Consider the following 26,889-nt stretch of genomic DNA (forward strand, 5'->3'; position numbering starts at 1 on the left):
AATTTATCAGGCCCAGAGGGATGTGAGTGTGAGAAGCAGCTTCAGTCAAGGGCACCCCCTGCACCCATGCCCGGGAGCAATTCTTTAAAGGCATTTTTGTTCCTGACTAGCTGCCTCACCCATTATCTTCACGTTCCTGGAATGTGTGATACAAAGAACAATATATAACCAATCAATAGCTCATGGTACAGTAAACAGTTTATGAATCGCCTCTTCTTTTTCCCTTTAAAAATCCACTTGTAACTGCTGCTAACCCAAGTATATATTCAGGGGAACTTGAATCTGTGCTCCCAAGTTGTAGTCCTCAAACTTGACCCAAATAAACTTTTTACTTATATTAATGTTGCCTCAGTTTTTTCATTTAGGTTGACAGTCATTTTTGAAGAGTGCTTTTCGGCCGGGGGCAATGGCTCATGCCTGTAATCCCAGCACTTTGGGAGGTCGAGGCAGGCGGATCACAAGGTCAGGAGTTCAAGACCAGCCTGGCCTATATGGTGAAACCCCATCTCTACCAAAAATACAAAAATTAGCCAGGCATGGTGGCACATGCCTGTGGGCCCAGCTGCTCGAGAGGCTGAGGGAGAGGAGTCACTTGAACCCGGGAGGCGGAGGTTGCAGTGAGCCAAGACTGGGCCATTGCACTCCAGCCTGGGCAACAGAGCGAGACTCCGTCTCAAAAAAAAAAAAGAGTGCTTTTCTGAGAGCTGCTTCTCTTTATGCGGCTATACTCCCAGGTCTGTTATGGAAGGTGCAGTAAGATTGAAGGGAAGGAAGAAGTAAAGAACTCTGCAGCTGGCAAACTGCATAAGGGATCTTTGCAAGCCAATATAATCCAAATTAAAGAGGGTTTCAGACATCAGGGTTAACTTTCCTACTCTGATGTCACTGATCGTGGGTTGCATTGCAGCTGCAGAGGATTCCCTCCACCAACCTGGGACGTGGACAAGGTAACACCCTGATGGGAACATCCAACACTACCATCAGAATCCCAGCTATATTACTCCACCTCTTCCTACAGCCTTCCAGCCCACAAATAAAGACTCTTCCCCATGGAGGCTACAGCCTGCATGACACATTGCTATGGGGACCAACTCCAAAATTAGCAAACACTAAGAACAGGAGAACTCCAAAACAGAGAGACCAGAGTGGCAAGCATAACGTTAGGAGGCAAGCCGAGAACACACTGTTGAGGGCTCAGAGCCTTACTGACACGAAAACCAGAGTCTAAGAAATTCATCATTTTCATTCTTATCTCCTGCCTACGATTTTTTTAAGTCTCTTAAGCCTAGGAGCATTGGCTCTCTCTCTGGAATTCTGGAAAGGGCACAAATTTGTCCTTAATAGAATAAACCGTGTGTTGGGTTTTGATTTGGAAGTCCTTAAGCAGTCCTGACAGGCAAAGAGTCTGAGTGTGGAAGGAGCTGGCTCCAGGTACAGCCCCACGCGCCTCCCGCCTCATGTACACCCAACTCACAGTGAGAATAGGTCACATGCTGGCTCTCAGAGATGGCCTCCGGTACGTCTCTTAGGTGATTTCTGAAAGAGTAAAGAAAATGCACCATGGCTGTCCAATTTTTTATGTATGTCCACTGTAAAGCATACCCAAAATTCTCCTTGAAGAGCAATCAATGTCTTAGAATAAGAAAACCAAACACCTTTTTCCTAAGCTCCTGTCCTTCCCCATTCTCCTTCCTTCGGGGTGCTGTCTCTACTTGTGCAATTGCTCTTGGAGTTGCGATTTTACTGTTTACCCCTCTTTACCACATTTACAGCTATCCCTGTTTATTTTGATCTGAATAATTTGGGGATATTGCTCCTGACTGACAAGATTCAAGCAATAATAACAGCACAATTCCAGGGCACAATTACATATATGATATGCTAGATCCACCAATGACCCTGTGAGGGAAATATTAACATATTTTTCTAATTTTGTAGATTAGAAAAGTGGATCTCGAGGAGGTAAACTGACTTATGCAAGAACAAACAGCCAGTAAATTACAGAGCAAGGATTCAGTCAGGACCTCTTACTCAAAGTCCTAAATTCTTTGTATTATACCATGCTACTGTCACTTTGAATCTAGATTGTGTCATCTCACATATCAGTTTATCCTTTAGGCCTTTTGTTAACTGAAAACGTTATAAGTGTGTCTTGTATATCATCATAATTTATTCCAATATTGGAGCTAGGCACAGTAGCTCACTCCTGCAATCTCAGCAACTAAGGAGGCGGAGGCAGGAGGATCACTTGAGGCCAGGAGTTTGAGACTGTCTGGGCAACATACTGAGACCCCCTGTCTCTTTAAAAAAAACACATAGCCAGGCATGGTGGCACATGCCTGTAGTCCCCGCTACTTGGGAGGCTGAAGCAGGAGGATAGCTTGAGCAGGAATTTAAGGCTGCAATGAGCTATATCACACCACTGTACTCCAGCCTGCGTGATAGAGCAAGACCCCATCTCTAAAATAATAATAATAATATATTCAAATATTGGACAGGACAGGGTCACGTGATGCATCATTATGAACATCTGTCCATTAATCTAGAGCCTTATCAGAGCCTTTAAGGTGAACAGGAAAGATTAGACAGTTATAAAAACTATTTAAAAGATTTGAAACTCAAGCAATAAAATCTGAACATTAAAAAGATAATCATATTATACTGTAGGCTTTGTCAATTAAAAAGTCAGTGATAAGCACCATCATCTTCTTTTTCCTGGGATGAAAAAGACATAGAGTCTGGGCACGGTGGCTCAAGCCTGTCATCTCAGCAATTTGGGAGGCCGAGGCGAGTGGATGACCTGAGGTCAGGAGTTCAAGACCAGCCTGGCCAACATGGCAAAACCCTGTCTCCACTAAAAATAAAACATAAAAAATTAGCTGGGCATGGTGGTGGCCACCTGTAATCCCAGCTACTAGGGAGGCTGAGACATGAGAATCGCTTGCACCCAGGAAGCAGAAGTTGCAGTGAGCCAAGATAGTGCCACTCCAGCCTGACTCTGTCTCAAAAAAAAAAAAAAGAAGGAAGGAAGAATGAAAGAAAGAAAGAGAGAGAGAGAGAAAGAAAGAAAGAAAGAAAGAAAGAAAGAAAGAAAGAAAGAAAGAAAGAAAGAAAGAAAGAGGGAGGGAGGGAGGGAGGGAGGGAGGGAGGAGAGGAGAGGAGAGGAGGGAAGGGAAGGGAATGGAAGTGAAGGGAAGGGAAGGGAAGAAGGAAAGGAAGGAAAGGAGGGAAGCAAAGGAAGGAAGGAAAGGAAGAAAGAAAAAGAGGAAGGAAGGAAGGAAAAGAAGGAAAGGGAAAGAAGGGAAAGAAAGAAAGAAAGGAAAAAAGAGAGAAAGGAAGGAAGAAAGAAAAGATATAGAGATGGCAGGTCGCTGCCCCAAAGTAGCAGAATCATCACTCATACCCCCAGAAGTCTCCGACTTCTTTTCTCAGCAGAGGAAATGTGAACCTGTCTCCATTTTTCACTTTTCCTAGGCTAAATGTAGTTTTAAAAAAGCAATTTATTAATGCCATGCTACTCAGAAGTAATTAGGAAAAAGGCAGAGTGAATTATTATAAATCTAAATCATTTAATTTTTTTAATGTGATTGTGCTACTTTCAAGAATTCATAGTAAAACAGGTCTTTAAAAAAATTGTTAGTTAACAGTTCTCCTGGATCCCTATTATAACGAATAGATAATTATGATTTGAATTTTCTAGATGTTGTTGAATATTGAATTGAATATTGAAAGCCTATTTCTTTTTTTTTCTGAGACGGAGTCTCGCTCTGTCGCCCAGGCTGGAATGCAGTGGCGCCATCTCGGCTCACTGCAAGCTCCGCCTCCTGGGTTCACGCCATTCTCCTGCCTCAGCCTCCCGAGTAGCTGGGACTACAGGCGCCCGCCACCACACACGGCTAATTTTTTGCATTTTTAGTAGAGACGGGGTTTCACCATGTTAGCCAGGATGGTCTCAATCTCCTGACTCCTGAGCTCGTAATCTGCCCGCCTCGGCCTCCCAAAGTGCTGGGATTACAGGCATGAGCCACCGCACCTGGCTGAAAGCCTATTTCTATAAAAGGTAATGAAAGTGCTACTAGTCTAGTTCCTTTCAAGATAATCATAAATTCCACATTTGTATTTGCATAAATCATTCATTAGAAGATTTCACTAAAATTTCTTTACTTACCTTTCCTTGGCATCCAAGAAGGCTTTGGCAAAAGGATTGTACTTGATTTTGAGAGCCGTTATCTTGCATTTACAAAGACAAGAAGTGTTAGTAAAAGTAGGATACACATGGGCAAACAGAACCCTTTGTCTTCTGTAAAACCAGTTTAATTCCCTCTCTTTTCCTTCCCTTTTCTACCAGGCACGATGGCTTATGCCTGTAATCCCAGCACTCTGAGAGGCAGAGGCCCTTTCCATCTTTGTATACTCCAGCACTTAATCACCATTGCGCTGTCTCTGGCAAAGGACATTTTATCACTGCATGTGGTGAAAATGCTAATGCCATGTAAAGTGAGAAAAGAAAGGGCAAAACACTGGAAATGAGCAAAGCCCTGATGTGCGAAGCCTAGCATTCATTTTTTTACTCATGTATTTATTTTTTTTCAACAATCCCTGATCCCCTACTACATGTGATTTACTTTTCTAGTCACTTGGTACACAGTGGAGAGCAGCACAGGTGTGATCCTGCCCCTCTGGAAGAGTGCCATCTAGCATCGAGTCCCTCATTCATAAATAATCACTTACACATGGGGCCATGTCAATGCAAAAAGCAAACTATCACTGCCATTCACTGTCACTCTCTTTATCTGCCTTAGCCTGAGCCTGCTTCATTTCTCATTAGAGACATCTGACGTATAGATAGATAGTGATCGTGATAGAGATAAAACAGATAGAGACAAAGAAATATTTATTTTTCATCTCTCCCCACTGGGATGTAAGTGCCTTGAAGACAGGGTATTCATCTGTTTTATTCATTGCAGTATTTCCAGCATCTAGAACAATATCCAGCATGTAGTAATGCCCAGCAAATATTTGTTGAGTAAATAAATATTTACAGAATATATATATACACACACACATATATATATATATATTTTGAGACGGGAGTCTTGCTCCCAGGCTGGAGTGCAGCAGCTCAATCTTGGCTCACTTCAACCTCTGCCACCTGGGTTCAAGTGATTTTCCTGCCTCAGCCTCCCAAAGTGCTGGGATTACAGGCATGAGCCACCACACCCAGCTCACAGAATATTTATGTCAGCAAGGATCTGAGACTTGATGGCAGAAGGAAAGCAAAATAAGACCCAGATATGGTTTGGCTATGTCCCCACCCAAATTTCATCTTGAATTGTAGCTCCCATAATTCCCATGTGTTGTGGGACGGTCCCGGTGGGAGATAACTGAATCATGACGGCAGTTTCCCCCATACTGTTCTCGTGGTAGTGAATAAGTCTCAAGAGATCTGATGGTTTTATAAGGGGTTTCCCCTTTCTCTTGGCTCTCATTCTCTTTGCCTGTCACCATGTAAGATGTGTCTTTTGCCTTCCACCATGATTGTGAGGCCTCCCCAGCCATGTGGAACTGTGAGTCCATTAAACTTCTTTTTCTTTATAAATTACCCAGTCTCAGGTATGTCTTTATTAGCAGCGTGAAAATGGGCTAATACAGAGCCCAACTCCTTCTGGCTCAGAACTTGTGAGAAGAAATCAGGAGAAAGAGGAAAAAGAGGTGTGGGGTCAGATAGGTACAACCTGGTCTTTCTCTTGGCTTAAACCTGGAGAGGTAGAAAAGCATACAAGAAGCTAGCAGGGGGTGCAAAGGAAACACTGGCCTCCTTCACCCACCCCCACGCCCACTCGCCACTCGGGGTGCATCTGCATGGACTTGGCAGGGAAGCTTTGTTGGCAGAGGGAGGCACTGGGGCTAGGCTTTCCAGAGCTTGATTGCCATGGAGCATGTTCAAGACCCAGGAGTAGCGAGTCAGGCCGGGAGATTGCCGGATGGGTCAAAAACGACCAGTCAGGTGGTTCAAAGAGAACTGTCCAGCACCTGCAGCCAGGAAAAGCTTCTGAGGGTTTACCAAGTCAGCAGCCAAATGACAAGTTCCGCAGACCACCAACTAAACCAACAGCACACCAGTGGGCAGGGGCCTTGCCTAGAGACCAGAGGAGGTTAGGACATGGTCTCCAATTCCACATGCACCCCCCACCACCCCGTTTCCCAGAGTTACAAAGGCCATACCTCCCCTCATAGACCCAGACTCCAGCCCAGGGAGAAAAGCTGGGAGAGAGGGCTATCTGCAAAATGGAATTACTTTATCATCGAAAGACTGGCCACCAGCTGAGGGACTGTTTACATTATTAGCTAGTTCATTTCTGTTTCCATTGACCGGCTGCAGGGGCTCTGCCAAGAGGCCAGTTTACTTATAGAAATGACATTTTCTCTGCACATCTGTGATGTGAGTTAAATCTGCAACTTCATTTCACCTGTAGGCACTAAGACAGTAGCTTCCAAACCTGGATGATCAATAGAATCCTCTGGGGAGACTTTTAAATCTACAGAATCTGAGCATCATCCTTGGAGATTCTGACTCAGTTGGCTGAGTGGCAGCCCAAAATCTGTCTTTAAAGCTTCCAAATAAATATAGATGGAAGCAACAAGATCTTTTTTTTTTCTGAGACCGAGTCTTGCTCTCTCACCCAGGATGGAGTGCAGTGGTGCAATCTCGGCTCACTGCAACCTCCGCCTCCCAGGTTCAAGCAATTCTCCCGCCTCAGCCTCCCGAGTAGCTGGGATTACAGGCACCCGCCACTGCACCCAGCTAATTTTTGTATTTTTAGTGGAGACGGGGTTTCACCAGGTTGGCCAGGCTGGTCTGGAACTCCTGACCTCATGATCTGCCCGCCTTGGCCTCCCAAAGTGCTGGGATTACAGACGTGAGCCACCACGCCCGGCCAAGATCTTATTTTTTTTAACCTATTAGAGTGTCAAAGATGACAAAGATTGATAATAGTGTTGATCATGGTGTGGGGGCTACAAATAGAGATGCCATTTTGAGGGAAGCAATTTGGCCATGTCTATCCGTTTCTAGGTGTTCACCCATGCAAGCAAATGACAGATGCACCAGGATATTCATTGCAGCATTATCTATAATAGAAAATAAAGGGCCGGGCATGGTGGTTCACACCTGTAATCCCAACACTTTGGGAAGCCGAGGTGGATGGATCACCTGAGGTCAGGAGTTCGAGACCTGCCTGGCCAACATAGTGAAACCCTGTCTCTACTAAAAATACAAAAATTACCCAGGAGTGGTGGTGCATGCCTGTAGTCCCAGCTACTTGGGAGGCTGAGGCAGGAGAATCACTTGAATCTCAGAGGCAGAGGTTGCAGTGAGCTGAGATCACACCACTGCACTCCAGCCTGGGTGACAGAGCGAGACTCTGTCTCAAAAAAAAACAAAAAAAAATTAGCCAGGCGTGGTGGCAGGTGCCTGTAATCCTAGCTACTCGGAAGGCTGAGGCAGGAGAATCGCTTGAACCCAGGAGGCAGAGGTTGCAGTGAGCCGAGATCACACCATTGCACTCCAGCCTGTGCAACAAGAGTGAAACTCTGTCTCAAAAAAAAAAAAAAAAGAAAACAGTTGGAAACAACTTAAATGTCCATTGGTGGGGGGCTGATTACGTGAAATAGTGTATTCATACAATGAAATATTCTGCAGGCACTACAGAAAAGGAGATATACCTAGGTATAATTACATAGAAAGGTAATCATAATACACCCTTAAACTGAGGAAAAAGAAATTTGCAGATTAATAATATATACAACATGAGCCAATTTATATGAGGAAATCTACATTCACATATATATTTACATATACATAGAAAATTTGTCAAAAAGACACACTCTAAGTTATTCTTCTTCGTGTCCATGGGGAGTGAGTTTCCAAAAGCGGAAGAAACCAGTATAGCTTTACCTTGTAGTCTTCATGTTTACTTTATATACTTCTGTACTGTCAGTTTGTGTTTTTAAATAAATAAATTTTGTCTTTAAAAAATTTTTTTAAAGCTTAATCAAAAAGAATTCAACCCTCCCTGGGTTCTTCTGATTATCAGCAGATCATGTGAACAGACCCAAAGCAGCTCACAGACAGGCCAGGCGCTAACAACTCAGCCCTCACAGCCAGGCGGCTCAAGTCACTGGGCAGCAGCAGACTAACTGTGCTGATATTGAACATTAACAAGCAGGAATGATAGCATAATAAAACCCAAGGGAGGGTGCATGTTTGGATCACTTGCTACAGACTTGCTTCTAGAGCAGGAGACCTGACAGCTCCTGCCCAATTGTACCCACTCAAGACACACTCAGCTCTGCACAGGCCAAGGACACATAGGGTGCTGACAACAAAGACTCCAGAGTTTCAACAGAACTCAGGAGTTTCGTGACAATGCACAGCTGTGCCTTGTTGGCACCAGGAGAGCACATGCTGGTGAGCCTTTAGCAAACAGCCAAGAGGGAGGGAGAGCAGCTACTCCATTGTTTAACTTCATGTCTGCTGAGTGTATCCAAATCCTGGAAAACCTACCTTTCATCTAAAAGGACCGCCCCTCCCATCCTGCCATGATCTCCCAGGTGACAGTTACACACACACACACACACACACACACACACACACACACACACACACTCTTACCTCCTCATTCTGATAGGCAGTCACGGCTATGAACTGGGTTTCAGGGAAGGAGCAGTTTGTTACCATTCGATGGGCACTTCCAACACGCACTATGTGAACCTGGGGTTCATATTTATGCAGAGAATTCAACATTATCTGTCGAGGCAGGAGAAGAGAAAGAGGAGAAAAGCAAAGCCCCGTGTATCGCAGGTGATAAAGAAGCCAGCATCTCCAGTTGGTCCCAAGCTCAGCACCACCCCGGTTAGGGACACACATTTCAAATCCTAGGCCACCTGAGCTGCCACCACACCTCTAAGAAACAAATGAAGGGAATTTTCCAGAAGCTCCAGGAAGCATAACACTGAAGCCTTTACAAGGGTGAGGGGTGGGTTGTCAGAGAGGAGTTATTCTTTTTTTTTTTGAGACGGAGTCTCGCTCTGTCGCCCAGGCTGGAGTGCAGTGGCGCGGTCTCAGCTCACTGCAAGCTCCGCCTCCCGGGTTCACGCCATTCTCCTGCCTCAGCCTCCCGAGTAGCTGGGACTACAGGCGCCCGCCACCATGCCCGGCTAATTTTTTGTATTTTTAGTAGAGACGGGGTTTCACCGTGTTAGCCAGGATGGTCTCGATCTCCTGACCTCATGATCCACCCGCCTCGGCCTCCCAAAGTGCTGGGATTACAGGCGTGAGCCACCGCGCCCGGCTGAGGAGTTATTCTTAAGAGTGTTCAGTTTTCTGCCAAAATCTTGGCTTCCTTTTTTCCTTCCCCTATTTTCAGCACAACAATGTGGATTTCAATCCATCAAAATATATTGTTTGCCTTTTTTTCATTTGAGGAATCCTAATAACTCAAAATGCTGACAATGGGTGCATTTTCCAAGTGACTAAAGAATAGTGAAATCTGGCATCTGATGGCTACACTCTCTCTGAGTCAAATGAAAGGTGTAATGACAGTCTCCTGCTGTGAAATCTGGTAGGCAGTAACAATTTACTGTTCAATTTCCCGTTTTAATAAGGAACTGGAAGCTTCTGAGTATCACAGACTCGGGTAGTGTTACCTCTGGACACATGAACTCCTATGGTCCCTGCCATCTGAGCACAGAGATCAGAGAAGGGGCACATGGGCACAGGGTGGGAGGCTGAGGGAAAGCCAAACAGGCAGGTGGGAAAGAGAAGAATCCAGACCCTTTACTCTCATCTGTGTCTCCAATCCCCAGAAACTGCCTACATTATAGAAAGTAACTAGCAACCTTCTATAGCAGACTAGTATTCACAATCCTAACACAGAAAACAAGACGAAAAAGCCCCAAATGCTTGTTTACTCTAATTGGAGACCTGAAATAAAACCTTCCTTGTTTAAGGAAGGTTTGTTTGGAGTTTTTTTTTCTGAAAAACCAAAGCTGATTCAATATTCTATTGATAATTATCATAATGCCCAAGTGGAGGTAGTAATTATTTAATTTAGAAGCAGCTTTTTATGAAGGTATTTGTCTATTGCCAGCATGCCACTTATACTAAAAAAGGGGAGAGGGACTAACAAAACCCTGGTACCCACAAACATCTCCCTCCCAGAGCTGGGTAAAAAGCACAGCACACAAGACGAAACTATGAAAAGGGCCCCGGTGATTAAGTAAACCACTGCTCTCTCACTCTCTTAACATCAGGAAGTCCATTAAAAACTGAAAGCACCAATTAAGAGCTGTTTATTCTTGTTTACATTTGGACTCCCGGGAATAATTGGCTTCTGTGGGAGAAGAGGCTGGTGAGGACACCTCTAATTGCCTAAATGCACCCTTGATATTTCTTGATTGGTGTTGTGGGGAGGCCGGAGCGGGTGGCCAGGCCTGCCCACCTCATTCATACCTGCCCGCCTCCATTGAGCTTGTTGGTCAGCTTCACTTTGCTGAAGGAGATGGGAGCTTTCATCCAGTGGGCCCCAAAGTTGGGGGAGTCCGGGTGAATGTAGACGCAGCTGTGGCTGGAGACCTCTGGCTTGCCAGCGGGCACCCATTCCCCGTTGACATACTTCCAGCGGTGACTGTCCGTAGGGACAAAGTCCAGCAGGAGGGAGTACATGGCATTGGGGTCCAACCCTGTGATACTAATCTTTAGGACTGGAAACATCCGTCTAAAAGGAAAGGCAGAAACTTAGCCACAGGAGGGACGTTAGAGGAACTCTCACCTTGTCCAGGGGCCTCTCAATACTGAGACTTTCCACGGAATGCCCTGTGAGGAGGCCAAATAAACAGGGCCCAAGTCCACAACCCCAATTCTACTGGAGCTTCTTTTTATAAATGAATTTAATACTAGGGTTTCACTTTAAAACATGCTCCATTTTAAAGTCTGAAAACCACTGATGGAGTCATTTGACACAACAGGAACCTGAAGCCCAAGATGTATCAAATGCCACATCCCCACAGAAAGCTCTCTTCAAAGATTTCCCACTGGCACACTGATGCCACTGACCAGCCCTTCCCAACCTCACAAAGAACACTATTTCTGAATAATAGTAATAGCATTTATAGCAAAACATGCCAGCCTGGGCAACATAGTGAGACACCCCCATCTCAAAAAAAAAAAGAAATTAGCTGGGCATGGTAATCCCAGTTATTCGGGAGGCTGAGGTGGGAGGATTGCTTGAGCACAGGAGTTAGAGGCTGCAGTGAGCTGTGATGGTGCCACTGCACTCCAGCCTGGGTGACAGAGTGAGACCCTGTCTCAAAAAAACAAAAACAGGGTTACATGTTAAGTAAGTGAGAGGAACTCTTAACTGTACAAAGTGAGACCAGTTCTTTCCTCCAGGATGCCTCAGGGCCTTTAACATACCCATGTACACCACGGGACTTTTTGAAGAAAGCGTGGGAATGTGCACACCCTAAATGTATGTGACAGTGGGATTATCATTTAACTAAGCATTTTATGAGAATTTGTGTCCAAAGAACACACTTTGAGACATGCAGATCTAGATTCATCGATCCTTCTTCTACATGCTAGAATAATAACAACAAGTTTACTCTCACAAATATTTGGAGAAACTATCCAAGTACCTGGCTTATAAGTCTAGAACATTTTCATCAGCCTGAAAAGAAACCCCATGGCCATTAGCAGTTACTCCCTATTCTATTTAGACTTCTTTTTTTTTCAGATGGAGTCTCTGCCTCCTGGGTTCAAGTGATTCTCCTGCCTCAGCCTCCAGGAGAGTAGCTGGAATTACAGATGTGTGCCACCACGACTGGCTAATTTTTGGATTTTTAGTAGAGACAGGGTTTCACCATGTTGGCCAGGCTGGTCTCAAACTCTCAACCTCAGGCGATCCGCCTGCCTCAGACTCCCAAAGTGCTGGAATTACAGGTGTGAGCCACCATGCTTGGCCTCTATTTAGACTTCATATCACCAGAAAAAAAGCAGAGAGAAGTAGTTTCTGCCTGCTAGGCAGGAGAGAGGCAGAGTTGATGTCCTTTGTGATTCCAACTCCAAAGTCACTGCCTAAGGTAAGATTTTGGAGCCAAAGCAAGGCCAGGCTAGCCAAAGGGCTTGGGTGTAATGGTAATATGGCCAACACTTACAGAGCACTCACTAGGTGCCAGGCATGGGAATAAGCACTTTACATGAACTAACTCAGTGAGTTCTTCACAACAACTTTATGAGGCTGTGTTGGTGTGTTCAAGGAGAGAAAATTAATTTAAATGGGAGGCTAGGACAAGTATATAAATTAAGTAAAATTTCTAGGGAGAAAAATGCATCAGACGATGCATTCCAAATCCAGGTCTTCGCTGAGAACTGCATTATCCACCTCAACACTCCTCATCCCTTAGTGAGATGATTGCACTTTTACATTAACTAAAATGATACACCTCCTCTAGGGCAGCTGCCTGTGTGATGTAAAATCTTCATGTTGCATTTTCTTTTGTTCTTTCTTCAATAGAAGGATTATTGTCTTTTATTTTCTCCTACTATCAGATTAAACGATTCCCTTTTACGATATATTTTAATGTTTTCAATTATCTTAATAATATTGGCCAATTGTAGACAACAGAAGGATCCTGAGAACACAAATGCCGTTTGCAAAGAATCATAAAAGTGGGCATCAGAAATGATTCTAGGGATCATATAGGGTTATTCTGACAGCCAGCAGTCAGACCTGTTTATATGAGATATATGGAGACATGGTCTCTGTGTTCTGGTCCAGTGTTTCTTCTGAAGTACTAAAGTTTACTTTTTATATTATTTTAAAGAAAACACAAGAGTGGCATGTGTATAATTGTCATTTTGCATACTAAAGTTAAAAAGTACCAAAGGAGTTTAAGTCCAGCCTGGGCAACATGGCAAAACCCCATCTCCATAAAAAATACAAAATTTAGCCAGGCATGGTGGTGCACACCTGTAGTTCCAGCTATTGGGGAGGCTGAAGCAGGAGGATCACTTGAGCATGGAAGGTCGAGGCTGCAGTGAGCTATTATCACACCACTGTACTCCAGGCTGGGTGATAGAGTGAGATTGTGTCTCAAAAAAAAAAAAGTACCAAAACTTTTCTCAATAAGACTATATAGTACACATAAAAGTAAGAACAAAAACTCATAAAACATATAATATATTACTCATGCACTGAACTGCCAGAGTAATGATGCAATTGTTCAAGCATGAGAGCATGGCTGGTGTCTTCATGATAAGAAATGTTAGGACGTTTCATAAAGTTCTGACTTATGATTTAAGAAATGACTTCATGCAAGACACTTTTGTTTGTTTTATTTTTATTTAAAGGTGTCTGACTGTGTTGCCCAGGCTGCTTTCAAATTCCTGGGCTCAACTCCTACGTCAGCCTCCCATAGTGCTGGGACTACAGGTGTAAGCCACAGTGCCTAACCGCAAGATTGTTTTTCTAATGATAATAGTTATCATGTACAGTCAGGCCTCCACATTCCCAGGGCCTGCATCTGTAGATTCAACCAAATGCAAATTGAAAAATTTGAAAAGAAATAATACAACAATAAAAAATAATACAAATAAAAACAATATGACATAACTATTTACATAGCATTAACATTGTATTACGTATTATAAATAATCCAGAAATAAGTATATGGGAGGATGTGCATAGGTTATATGCAAAATATTCTAGTCCATTTTATATAAGGAACTTCAGCATCCTCAGATTTTGATATTTGCAGGGGCCTGGAACCAATCCTCTGTGGATGCCAAGGGATGGCTGTACTGAGTTTTACTCTGCACCTAGGACTTTGCGTAGGTGAATATTTCACTTAAGTGAAATACAACTTAAGTCTTACTTCACCCACAAGGAGGTTATTATGCCAGTTTTATAGATGAGGAAACTGGGACTCAGAAAACACACATTACATTTCATTCACTACTCCTTTTTTTTTTACTCTCTTTTCCTTTCTTATTAGCTTCTCAAAGCTAACATGGTTGAGCCCAGTGAAAGGAAAAGTCCCCCTCAAAGTTTTCCCAAATCTTAATACCTACTTAGAGATTTATTTGCCCATTTGACAAATGGTTTTTTAGTGCCTGCTCTATCCCAGGAACTGTTCTAGGTGGGAATTCAATGACAAAAATTGCAGACCCAGTATCTTCTTGTTCATGAAGCTTACATTCTAACAAAGAAGTCAGGCAACAAACATGTCAATAAATCTTTGTTGTTTCTTTAACATGTAAGATCATTTGGGGCTGGGTGTGGTGGCTCATGCCAATAATCCCAGCACTTTGAGAGGCCAAGATGGGAGGATCACTTGAGGCCCAGAGTTTGAGACCAGTCTGGTCAATTTAACGAGACCCCATCTCTATTAAAAAAAAAAAATCATTTCAAATTGCAAGAGTGCCAAGAAGGAACTAAAATGCATGATGTCACAGAAGGAGACTAAAGGATGAGAAGCTACTTTAGCCATATCTGAACAGGAAGTGACATTTGAGCTAAGACCTAAATAATGAGAAGGAATGACTCATGCAAAATGTTAGAGGAGGTGCACTTAGAGGCAAAGGAAATAGCAAGTACAATCGCCCTTAGATTTAAATAGCCCCACTCTATTCAGAAACTAAAAGAGAAGACCAAAGTGGCTGAGGCAAAGTAAGGGGAAAATTCCAATTATTATCCTCACTGCTAATAGGTTAGAGTGCCCTCCTCTTAACTCTCTCAACTATATTATGTGAGATCTCATAAAGAGTGTAGCATGACTTTTCGTTCCAGAATAAGAAAATGTGTAATGGCTTTCCATCTTTCATGCTATGGTCAGAGCTGTAACTGATGTTTCAAAGAAGCCATGATCAATCAAAAGATGCTTAACATCATCAGCCATCAGAGAAATGCAAAATCCAAACCACAGTGAGATGCCACTTCATGGCCACTAGGATGGCTGCAATATGAAAAGCAGACAATAAAAAGCATTGGTGAAGATGTAGAGAAATTGGAATCCTCATACATTGCTGGCAGGAATGTAAAATGACGCAGCCACTTTGGAAAATAGTCTGGCAATTCCTCACTTGGTTAAATATACAGTTTCTCAATAATCCAGCAATTCCACTCCTAGGTATATACACAAGGAAAATGAAAACATAGTTCCATGCAAACATTTGTACACAGAGGTACATAGCAACATTATGCATAATAGCTAAAATGTAGAAAAATGCAAATGTCCATGAACTGATGAAGGATAAATAAAATGTGTTATATCCATACAATGGAGTATTTGTCAATAAAAAAGATGAAGTGCTGATACATGCTACAACATTGATGAACCTTGACCACATTACGCTAAGTAAAAGAAGTTGTTCACAAAGGACCACATATTGTATGATTCCCAGGATATCAAATGTCCATGATATGAAATAGGTAACTCTATAGAAACAGAAAGTAGATTAGTGGTTGCCAGAGGAGGTGACTACTAAGGGTGCAGGGCTTCCTTTTGAAGCAATAAAAATGTTCTAAAATTAATTGTGGAGATGGATGCACAACTCTGCGAATTACTGAGAACCACTGAACTATACACTTCAAATGGATGAGCTGTATGGCATGTGAATTATATCATCATAAAGCTGTTAATAAAAACAAAGAAGTCACAGTGTCTTGTCTCTTAGAAGGAGGACATATCTGGGAAATGGTAGAATGATTAATTGCTCTATTTTCTTTAGTATTGCATTTGCCAAGAACTTTATAATTATTTTTTGTTTTTATCACTACGTAAATAAACTGAGAAATGACTATTTTTTAATCCATTCCCTATTTTAATACATTTTTAATACATTCCCTATTATGGCAATGAGGAATAAATAAGTCAGTCAACTTGCCTAAGGTCTTGTAACTGGGAATGGAACTCACCCTGCCTCCAAGCCAAGTTCCCCTCCTCCCACCCCACTTTCCCCTCTTTTGTCTCACAATGACAGGGATGCATTATCTAGGGATCCAGTAACTAATTGATCTGTGATTACCACTCGTGATCAGGCTTTATTTTCAGGAATTAACTGCACTTCCAATCAAGGTGATTTTTTTCCCCATTTTTTTCCTAGATGTAGCTAACATAGAGAAACCCAGAGTATGAGGGATAAGAAATATGTAAATCAGTCCCTAAGTAACAGCATAATTTCACTTAATCCACCCTGGAGAGAAAGCCTCCTTGGAGAGAAAGAGAGGAAAATGTAGCAGGGTAAATAAGCACTCCTCAAGAAAACCACACCTGAAGAACCACAGGTGGTTGGGCTTTGCCCATAAACTGTTGGGCTTTTATTATGAGACCAGCTTTCCAGTTTTATTTCACTGACAGGGAATCTCCAGAAGTCAGTGCTGCTGGAGGAGGCTATGAGAAGTGAGGTTTGCAGGAAGAAAGAGGGGCAGAGATGAGGCAGATTTTACAGGTGAGGGAATAGCAGAGAGTTAAAAGCAAATTCAAAAAGTTAAACTTGTAAACACTTTCCTCCATCTCTCCTCAAAACTCTACTATTTATCAAATACTCATCAGAACTTTTAGAGGGGTGTGTGTGTGTGTGTGTGTGTGACATACATGGTGCATGGATGCTGACATTTATGTGAAGGTGAGCAGGCATAAGAATAGCAACAGGTGTCAATTAAAGATAAATAAACGAAGGGAAAAAAACAACAGCATTAGGGAAGCAAGGTGGCCTGGTTAAAGGCAGATTACATAAATACATATGATCTTCTTGAGCTGTAATTTTAAAGTTCAGAGAAAAATACCCATGGGCTGTAGGGACATGGAAATGTATTGGCCTGATGTGCAACTTTACTTTTCTCCTCTCTTGTACTGCCCTTACTGGAGACTATGAACAGCAACTCAGTGGCACTGCACCAATACCCCTTAATCATCGAGCACTGGTGAATCATCGAAACTAATCGGCAAATTTAAACTTAGCAATTCCCACCTCTTATTTTATGATGACAAGAAATATAGCATTTTCCCCTTAGGTGAAAATGTTACAAGTAAAGAAAACAAAAGCAAGAGATTTGATTTTTTTTTTTTTTTTTGAGACACGGTCTCACTCTGTTGCCCAGGCTCGTGTGCAGTGGTGTGATCACTGCAACCTTGACCTCCCCAGGGTCAGGTGATCTTCCCACCTCAGCCTCCCAAGTAGCTGGGACTACAGGTAGGTGTCACCATGCCCAGCTAATTTTTTGTATTTTTTGGAGAGACAGGGTTTCTCCATGTTGCCCAGGCTGTTCTAAAACTTCTGAGCTCAAGTGATCAACCTACCTGGGCCTCCTGGCTAGTTGTTTAAATTTTTTGTAGAGAAGAAGTCTCCCTATATTGCCCAGTCTGGTCTCAAACTCCTGGGTTCAAGCAATCCTCCCACTTCAGCCTCCCAAAGTGCTGGGATTACAGACATGAGCTGCCATGCTAGCAAGCAATTTAATGTATTAACCTCTGAAGTCTGAAATGAATTCTTTCTGCAAACTAAAGTATAAGTTTCCAGCTTAAAGGATGGACATGAAAGGGAATACTGGCTGGATACACTAGAGATGACTCAAATGAGCTCTAAAGAGGTATTATACTTATTACTGTTGTATCTAAAGGACTATTAACTATGAATAACTAAAAGTTTTCAATTTTAAAAAGAGAGGGAGGAAGAAAAGGCTGAAAGGGAAAAGAAGTAGTAGACTGGGGGAGGGGAGAGAAAGAAAGAAAAGGAGGAAGAGAGAGAGAGAAAGGAAGGAACGAAAGAAGGGAGGCCAACATCAGGATCCCAGTTTCTGGAGATAATTCCGTGTTTTTCGGAGAAAAGCCTTTCTCTTTACAGCTTCTGATCAATGTCAGAGGCAAGCTTCCTATTTATATATGTGAAAGTAGATCTCCACTTGACAATGAGTCTTTTCACTCTTTCATCGGCCCATCTCATGCTATTTCAAGATTTGCTATTTTCATGCAGAACAATGAGACCTCAAGTGTACAGGAGTTACCACCCCAAATGATGCTTTTTCAAAAAGTCAAGGTGACAATGTCAATGAAAAAGGGCCCAGGTGACATTATGAATGAAAAAGGCTAGGACTGGGTAATCATACCAGGAACATTCTTCTCCACAGGGAAGGGCCACAAATCTACCTGCACCAGGTGAAGAAGTTGGTGTGGAGGGCAAGGATTTGAAGGAGACACACAGAGTCTATAGACATAGGAGAATGGGTAGAAAGGAGGCATAGAGGAATAAATAGTTAGGGAGAAAAGAGAGAAGGAAGAAGGGAGTAAAGAAGATGAAGCAAGAAAGATGTCTATATTAACAAAGGTAAAGTGTGACTAATGGTTTAATCTGAGAAACTAAGAGGTTGGGGGTAATTTCAGACCAAGTTCATTCATTATTAAGTACATCAATTTCTTATGGACTTGTCTTCCCTTCTTTAATCAAAGTATAAAGGAAACTGTCTATCTCCTGGCAAAATCTTGACCCTAAAGGGCTCAGAGAGCTTAGGAGAATTTAAGAAAAAGATTTCATCTATAGGAAGACGGCAAACACAGCAGGACATCCATAGATAAGAACAACCAAGTTCACCGCAATCAGACTTTTTCTACAAAGAATATTGTTCATGTAGCTAATATTAAATGACTTTAAAGATGAAGGATTTTGTTTTGCTTTTTAAAGACAGGGTCTCACCGTGTTGCCCAGACTGATCCCGGGCTCAAGGATCCCTTGCCTCAGCCTCCTGCGTAGCTGGGACAACAGGAGCACACCACCACGCTGGGTTGATGTGAAGAATATTACATTTTAAATATAGGGGAAAATTACATAGGCAATAAAAAGGCAAGATAAAACTTTTCTTAAATGGTAAAAGTACATTCCAATGTAACATATTATTAAATTGGAATTTATCATGGTTTCAGAAACTTTTATTATTTATTCCTTATTGAAATAGATGAACCATATATTGACTTGGTAATTGTACTTATTTTTACTTTAATATATGGCCAATTTGACAGCCAAATCAATAGCATAAGGCTAGGTATTACTGTAATTAGTATCCAATAATACAAAGAAAAATAAGCAGAATGTTCTACCTATAATCAGATATAATAAAATTTTTACAGTTGCATCTTTGCCCATTTTTAAAGGGTCAAAGACTAAATCCAATTAAGAATTTGGTGTAATTCTGTGAAATTAAAACTATGTTTTATGTTTTCTTCTATGAAAGAAGCTAAAAATAATGTGTAAATACAGGTCAAGAGAAGGAACTATAATTACAGTAACAATATTAAAAGCAATAAATCTATATGAAATAAGTGTGGAACCCATTTTGAGAAAGAATATATAAAAATCAAGCAAGGTTGATATTCCTGCTGCTAGTATAATCGCAATTTCTTGAAATGCCCTAATTCAGGTATGGCTTTCATTTTAGAAAGCATTTTAATGCCATGTAACAGCTCTTGAGTTCATAACTCTTCAAGATTGACAAGAAATAGTTCATTTTCTATACTGTGCTTTATTAAAATATAGAAAACCGAGACATCAGGAATGGAAGCACTTTGCACAAGGACAAAAGCCTGACAGAAAGAAGTTCAGATGGCCTCGGCTCTTCTCTTTTATCAGAATTCTCTCGAGGGTGTCATAATTAGAGTTCAGCCAAAACTAAGCCTACTGAAAATGCCTTTCAGCATTTTGTACTTTTGTGACCATGTGTATGAAAAGCTATGTGAACACCAGCTGAATGTTGGAGCTAGTTTGGCCAAGCTGCGAGCGGTGAGATTTTGTTTCAAAATATTTGCGTCTCCTCTACGAAGTGAAATCTTCTAATATTACCTGGACAGCCCCTTAGCAGACTAGGTTTAATAGAATCTGAGAAATGCCACCAGAGATCAGTTTCAGTTAATCCCTAAATTTGTTGCACTGATAAGAAAGAAGGCATCTTCTTTTCTCTAAAGCAGAATAATATGTTTTCATTCACTATTACTGCAACAGCTTTCATATCATCACAAACACACACAATCTCAAATGAACACTCACCACAAACACACACGGGGAAGCAGATGAAGTGATAGGCAATGAGTTTACATTTGCCCTTTTGCTTCCAATCTTCAACTAGCCAAACATTTCTGGCAAGTTTGCTATACTTAGGAGGAGATCATCCAGCTTCCAAATAAAGTTGTCTTTCACCTTATCTGGACGGAGTTGGGGCTCAGGTCTGCGATAGGGTATGCAGCTAGTCACAAATTAATATTATTTTCTGACATTTAAGTCCATTTTCCCATCCCAATGGGGCATGCCCCCCACTTTATGGTAATTTCCCCAGAATTTCTCCATTTAAAATGCACATAAGACAGGTGGCTTCATCCTCTGATGATCTCAGATAAATTAATTAAGTTGGCTGGAGGAAAGCCATTGGAGACAGTCGTTCCTGTAAGCATGTTTAATCAGATCCCGCCGCCTCTGAGTGAAGAGCGGCAGCCTCTTCAATATTCAAGGGGTCTCATCTCTCCTGCCAAGCCCTGCCAGCCCACGCGGGGCGGCAGATAAACTCACCTGCCATTCTTGGTCACAATCATCTCATTCGTGACTTCCTTGAATCTCTGCCAGAGAGGTGCATCCTCCAGGATGATCTGAAGTTGCTTCTCCGTAGGGTCGCCTTTTTCCCTCCCTGCCTGAAGCTCACTCTCCACCACATTGAGCAGATGAGAAACAGTGCCATCGCTGGGCTTCCGAGTGCCCAGCTCACTCATGGCCATAGGCACTTCTCGAACTTTGCCGAGAGCCGTTACCTACCTTGCCTGCTTCTAGCTTCTTCCTTCCCTCACTTGCCTGCTTTTCAAACCCACTTGAACAGTGCTTGGGGAGCGGAGAGAAGATACCCTGGCTCTTGCCTAAGCTCCTAGGATGACACCCCTTAAAAGTCTCCACATTATGCCACCAACCTGTTAAGCTTTAGTTGGGGAGCGGGGTGGAGGCAGGGGAGAGGTAGGGAAGAAAAAGCCCTCTCTTAATTACTCATTGGATCAGGTGGGAGAGAGCCTGGCTTTCCCATTGGCTGCCGTGCACAGAGTAGATATTTAAGAAGAGTACTCCATCCAAATTATCAGGCTTTTATCTTGTTGTACCTGAAGAGGTCTAATCGGTGTATTGAGGACCATTTTCCCATTAATTAAAATTATTCCAGGCCCAGACTGCACTGTCAGGCAAATCATGTTTGTGCATAAATCATGACATGTGGCACCTATAAAGAAAAGGGTCCTGGGGAGAATCGACAAACTTGATGCCCAGGCTATAAGCTACTCTCCAGCATCTTAGACGAAGGCTCTGGAGGGAAGAAAGCATGTATGGAAGGTCCAAGGCACTGTGCCAAGAAACATGACTACTGTACCAGAGAATAAAGGAAGACACTCTGTGTGCCACTGCTCAAGGGTCAGGGCTCCGGAGAAAAGAAAAGAGCTCAGAATCTCTTTCTCCCAGGGTGTCCCCTACTGATCATCTCTCTCCTGAATGTCCTATACTTGCTCACACCCCACTTTTCTCAAGGGCCCTCCTCACCTCCTACAAATGGAACTGTGAATGTTGTCCTTCCTCCCTAGAGTCTAGAACCCCAATTTTTGTTATCTCTAGCCTTTGCCAGAGGAAGACAAAAAAGCAGCTAGTATCATATTAATCTCTCTAAGGAACACTCTGCCCCCAGTCAGTGAAAATAAACTGTTTACATTATTAGGCAGAGCAATTTCAATCTTTGGTCCAGAAAGGCATTCTGGTTTTCTCTTTAGACAATTCATCCTTATTTTTGCATTCCAGGATGAATCCCACATTCCCCGGGAAGAAACACTAGTAGAAAGCTTTTCTTTTGCCCACAACACACAGTACTAATGGCGAGTGAGTGGATGGAGGGTGGAAGAGACAGGAGCAGAGGAAGCTCTACCTCCTCTGGCCCCCAACCTTGAGTAGGGCCTGGGGGTTGTGAGTTTTTCTCTCATTTCAATACAAAGTAAGAAAACAAGAACAAAAGGAAAACAAACCCAAAAAGGTAAGATAAAGTCAGGGTAAGGATGACAGAAAATGTATTCAGGATCTCCTATGCTACATACCTATGAAGCATCACATACAGCAAGGAACAAACAGAAATGGCCTGTGCCTTTACAGAATTAACAATATGATGGAGAAAATAAATGATATAAAGTAAACAACAACTAAGTAATTATCAGTAGTGATAAGTCTATGAAGGCTACTTAAAAGGGTGAAGTGATCAAGAAAAATTTGTGCACAGCAGGGTAGGGAACTCCAGTTAGATGGAGTTGTATAGAACAGCTTCTTTGAGGAGGAGACATTTCAGATGAGACCAAAAGCTCAGCAAGGATGTAGTCGGGGAAGAGTTGGCAGAGTGCCAAGCAGAAGAATTACATGTGAGAAGCATGGCTTGAGCCAGGTAGAAATCTCCAGGGAGGCCAGTGTGACCAGAATGTGGTGGTAAAGAGAGCAGAATGAGATGTTCTTTGAGAGAGGGCCAGGCCAGACCATGAGGCCTTAGAAGTCATGATGAAGAATTTGAATGTTCTTCAGCATGAGATAGGAAACAATTGGAGAGTATTAAGTAGGAAAACAGCATGATTGGCTTTGTGTTTGCAAAAAATCTAAGTGATTTGTGAAGAATAGGAAAGGGCAAGAGCTGAAGTAAAGAACAAATTAGAGGCTATGATAGCAATTCAGGCAAGAGCTGGTGATGGCTTAGCCTAGGGTAGTGGCAGTGGCCAAAAAGTGAAGTGTACAGGTTCTAGATACACTTTAGAAGTCTATATGACAGAACAACATGAGAGACTGGATATGGGGGTGAGGGAGAGCAGAGAACCATGTGCCTGATCAGAACAATTATTAGATGGCAGGGCCATTTACTGAGATATGGAAGGTGAGGGAGGTGGAAGGGTAGGCAGAGGTACAATTTGGTTAGGAGACTCAAACATTTCAATTTCATACAGCTAACACTGAAAAGAATGTGGCAGGCTGAATAAGGACCCCCTGCAAAAGAGGCCCATTTCCAAATCCCCAGAACCTGTGAGTGTATTACCTCACATGGGAAAAAGGGACTTTTCAAATGTGATTCAGTTAAGGGTCTTGAGATGGGGAGATTAACCTGGGTTATCTGGTGAGCCCAGTGCAATCACAAAAATAAGAGGGAGGCAGGAGGATCAAAGTCAGAGGAAGAAGATGTAAGGACAGATGCAGAAGTCAGAGGGGAGAGAAGATGCTACACTCCTGGCTTTGAAGATGGAAAAAGGGGCCAGAAGACACGGAATGTAAGAAGTCTCTAGAAGCTGGGAAAGATAAGGAAATAGATTATCCTCTAAAGCCTCCAGAAGGAACATAGTCCTGCCGACACCTTGGCTTTAGTCCAGTGAAACTAATTTTGGGCTTCTGATTCCCCAAACTGTAAGATAATAGGTTTATGTTGTTTTAAACCACTAAGTTTGTGGTAATTTGGTACAGCAGCAATAGGAGACTAATGCAAAGACTATTAGGTATATAAGTGGAGATTTTGAGAAGGCGCTGCTTAGAACTGTGACACAATTGTGGCTCTGAGCTTCCAAGCAGCCAATGCAAAGTGGGGGAATATAATCTGGCATACATTAAACTGTGTCCCTAAAATAAAAGCAAGCCTTGACCTGTGAGAAATTTCCCCCATAAATCTTTATGAGGAAAACGCTGTGAGATACAGTGAACAATGTCTCCCCAAACAGTCTACCAGTAAGATAAAAATCTTTCCTTTAAATAGTTTTACAATCTAGAAGGGACAGAAAGACATGCTTGTGGAATTCCAATACAGAAATGTGAAGTGTTCTGAAGCACCAGTAAGGGAGAAATGAAGAAAAAACAGAACTAAGACTGGAATATGACAAGGATGACCACTTACACTACTGTTATTCAACATAATACTAGAAGTTCTAGCTACAGCAATCAGACAAGAGAAAGAAGTAAAAGACATCCAAACTGGAAAGCAGGAGGTCAAATTATCCTTGTTTGCAGATGATATGATCTTATATTTGGAAAAAACTAAAGACTCTGCCAAAAAACTATTAAAATTTATAAACAAATTAAATAAAGTTGCAGGATACAAAATCAACATACAAAAATCAATATAGCACTTCTATAGGCCAACAGTGAACAATCTGAAAAAGATATCAAAAAAGTAATCCCATTTACAACAGCTACAAATAAAATAAAATATCTAGGAATAATCTTAACCAAAGAAGTGAAAGATCTCTACAATGAAAACTATAAAACATTGATGTAAGAAATAGAAGAGTACATTAAAAAGTGGGGAGATAAACCATGTTCATGGACTGGAAGAATCAATATTGTTAAAATGTCCATACTACACAAAGCACTCTACAGATTCAATGCAAGCCCAATCAAAATATCAATGACATTCTTCACAGAAATAGAAAAAAAAAATCCTAAAAATTTATATGGAACCATAAAAGATGCAGAATAGCCAAAGCCATCCTGAGCAAGAAGAAAAAAAACTGAAGGAATCATATTACCTGACTTCAAATTATACTAAAGAGATATAGTAACCAAAACAGCATGGTACTGGCATAAAAACAGACACATAGACCAATGGAACAGAATATAGAACCCAGAAATAAATCCTACAGTGAATTCATTTTCGACAGAGGTGCCAAGAACATACATTGGAGAAAGGACAGTCTCTTCAATAGATGGTGCTGACACGAACTGGTAAACCTAAAAGAAATGACCAAATTCCTGAAAACATACAACCTCCCAAGACTGAACCAGGAAGAAATTGAAAGCCTGAACAGATCAATAACAAGTTTCAAAACTGAATTAGTAATAAAAAAATTACCAACCAGAAAAAGCCCAGGGCCAGATGGATTTACAGTTGATTTCTACCAGACATATAAAGAGCTGGTACCAATCCTACTGAAACTATTTCAAAAAATAGAGGAGGAGGAACTCTCCCTAACTCATTCTATGAGGCCAGCATCATTCTGATACCAAAACTTGGCAGAAAAAAAATCTTCAGGCCAATATCCCTGATGAACATACATGCAAAAATCCTTAACAAAATACTAGCAAACCAAATCCAATTCACCACAATCAAGAAAGCTTTATTCCTGGGATGCAAGGTTGGTTCAACATACATAAATCAATAAATGTGATTCATCAAATAAATAGAACTAAAAACAAAATCTGCATGATCATCTCAATAGATGCAGAAAAGGCTCTTGATTAAATTCGACCTCGCTTCATGTTAAAAATCCTCAACAAACTAGGCATGAAAAAGGAACACATCTCAAAATAATAGCCATCTATGACAAACCCACAGCCAACATCATACTGAAGAGGCAAAAGCTGAAAGCATTTCCCTTGAGAACAGAACAAGACAAAGATGCCCACTCTCACCACTCCTATTCAACACAGTACTGGAAGTTCTAGCTGGGGCAATCAGGCAAAAGAAAAATAAAAGGTATCCAAATAGGAAGACAGGAAGTCAAACTATCCTTCTTTGCAGACGATATGATTCTATACCTAGAAAACCCTACAGTCTCTGCCCAAAGGCTCCTAGATATGATAAACAAATTCAGCAAAGTTTCAGGACACAAAATCAGTGTACAAAAGTCACTAGCATTGCTATACACCAACAATGTCCAAGTTGAGAGCTAAATAATGAATGCAATACCATTCACAATAGCCACCAAAAAAAAAAACTAAAACACCTAGGAATATGGCTAACCAGGGATGTGAATGATCACAACAAGAATTACAAAACACTGCTTAAAAAAAAAATCAAAGATGACCCAAACAAATGGAAAAACAGTCTATACTCATGAATAAGAAGAATCAATATTTTTAAATGGCCATACTGTCCAAAGCAATTTACAGATTCAATGCTATTCCTGTAAAACTACCAACATTTTTCACAGATTTTGAAAATATCATTTTAAAATTCATTTGGGACCAAAAAGGAGCCCAAATAGCCAAAGCAATTCTAAGCAAAAAGAACTAAGCTTGAGGCATCACACCACTCAACTTCAAACTGTACTACAAGGCTACAACAGTAATTACAACAGCATGGTATTGGTACAAAAGTCGACACAGAGATCACTGGTACAGGTTAGAGAACCCAAAAAAAGAAACCATACGCCTACAACCATCTGATCTTCAACAAAGCTGACAATAGCAAGCAATGAAGAAAGGACTCCCTCTTCAACAAATGGTACTGAGATAATTGGCTAGTTATCTCAATCTTCTCAATATGCAGAAGATTGAAACTGGACCACTATTTATCACCAAATATAAAATTCAACTCAAGTTGGATTAAAGACTTAAATGTAAAACCTAAAACTACAAAAACCCTAGATGAAAACCCAGGAAATATCATTCTGGACATTGGTGCTGTCAAAGGCTTCATGATGAAGACTTCAAAAGCAATTGCAACAAAACAAAAATTGGCCAGGTGCAGTGGCTCACACCGGTAATCTCACAAATTTAAGAGGCCAAGGCAGGTGGATCATCTGAGCCCAGGAATTCAAGACCAGCCTGGCCAACATGGTAAAACCCTATCTCTACAAGAAATACAAAACTCAGCTGGGCATGGTGGTACATGTCTGTAGTCACAGCTGCTCAGGAGGCTGAGGGGGGAGGACCGCTTGAGCCTGGGAGGTGGAAGTTGCAGTGAGTCAAGGTCATGCCACTGCACTCCAGCTTGGGTGAGATAGCATGACCCTGTCTCAAAAAAAGAAAAAAAAAAAAAGATTAAAAGTGGGACCTAACTAAACTTAAGAGCTTCTGCACAGCAAAAGAAA

The 26,889-nt window shown here is 41.7% G+C and overlaps 1 protein-coding gene across 4 annotated transcripts in view; it reads right to left on the reverse strand.

Moving 5' to 3' along the window:
* Positions 1-26,889, reverse strand: part of SFT2D2 (SFT2 domain containing 2) — an 88,503-nt gene that overhangs the window by 12,455 nt on the left and 49,159 nt on the right. For all 4 annotated transcript variants that reach the window (XM_014342011.5, XM_055111938.3, XM_063604101.1 and 1 more), the window contains 4 exons: positions 10,514-10,778; positions 8,675-8,809; positions 4,169-4,230; positions 1,475-1,536 (listed from right to left, as the gene is read on the reverse strand). In XM_014342011.5, the coding sequence (XP_014197497.4) occupies positions 1,475-1,536; positions 4,169-4,230; positions 8,675-8,809; positions 10,514-10,778 (524 nt within the window). The remainder of the gene's footprint in view (positions 1-1,474; positions 1,537-4,168; positions 4,231-8,674; positions 8,810-10,513; positions 10,779-26,889) is intronic.

Source organism: Pan paniscus, chromosome 1 (assembly GCF_029289425.2).
Source record: "Pan paniscus chromosome 1, NHGRI_mPanPan1-v2.0_pri, whole genome shotgun sequence".
Lineage (NCBI taxonomy): Eukaryota > Metazoa > Chordata > Mammalia > Primates > Hominidae > Pan > Pan paniscus.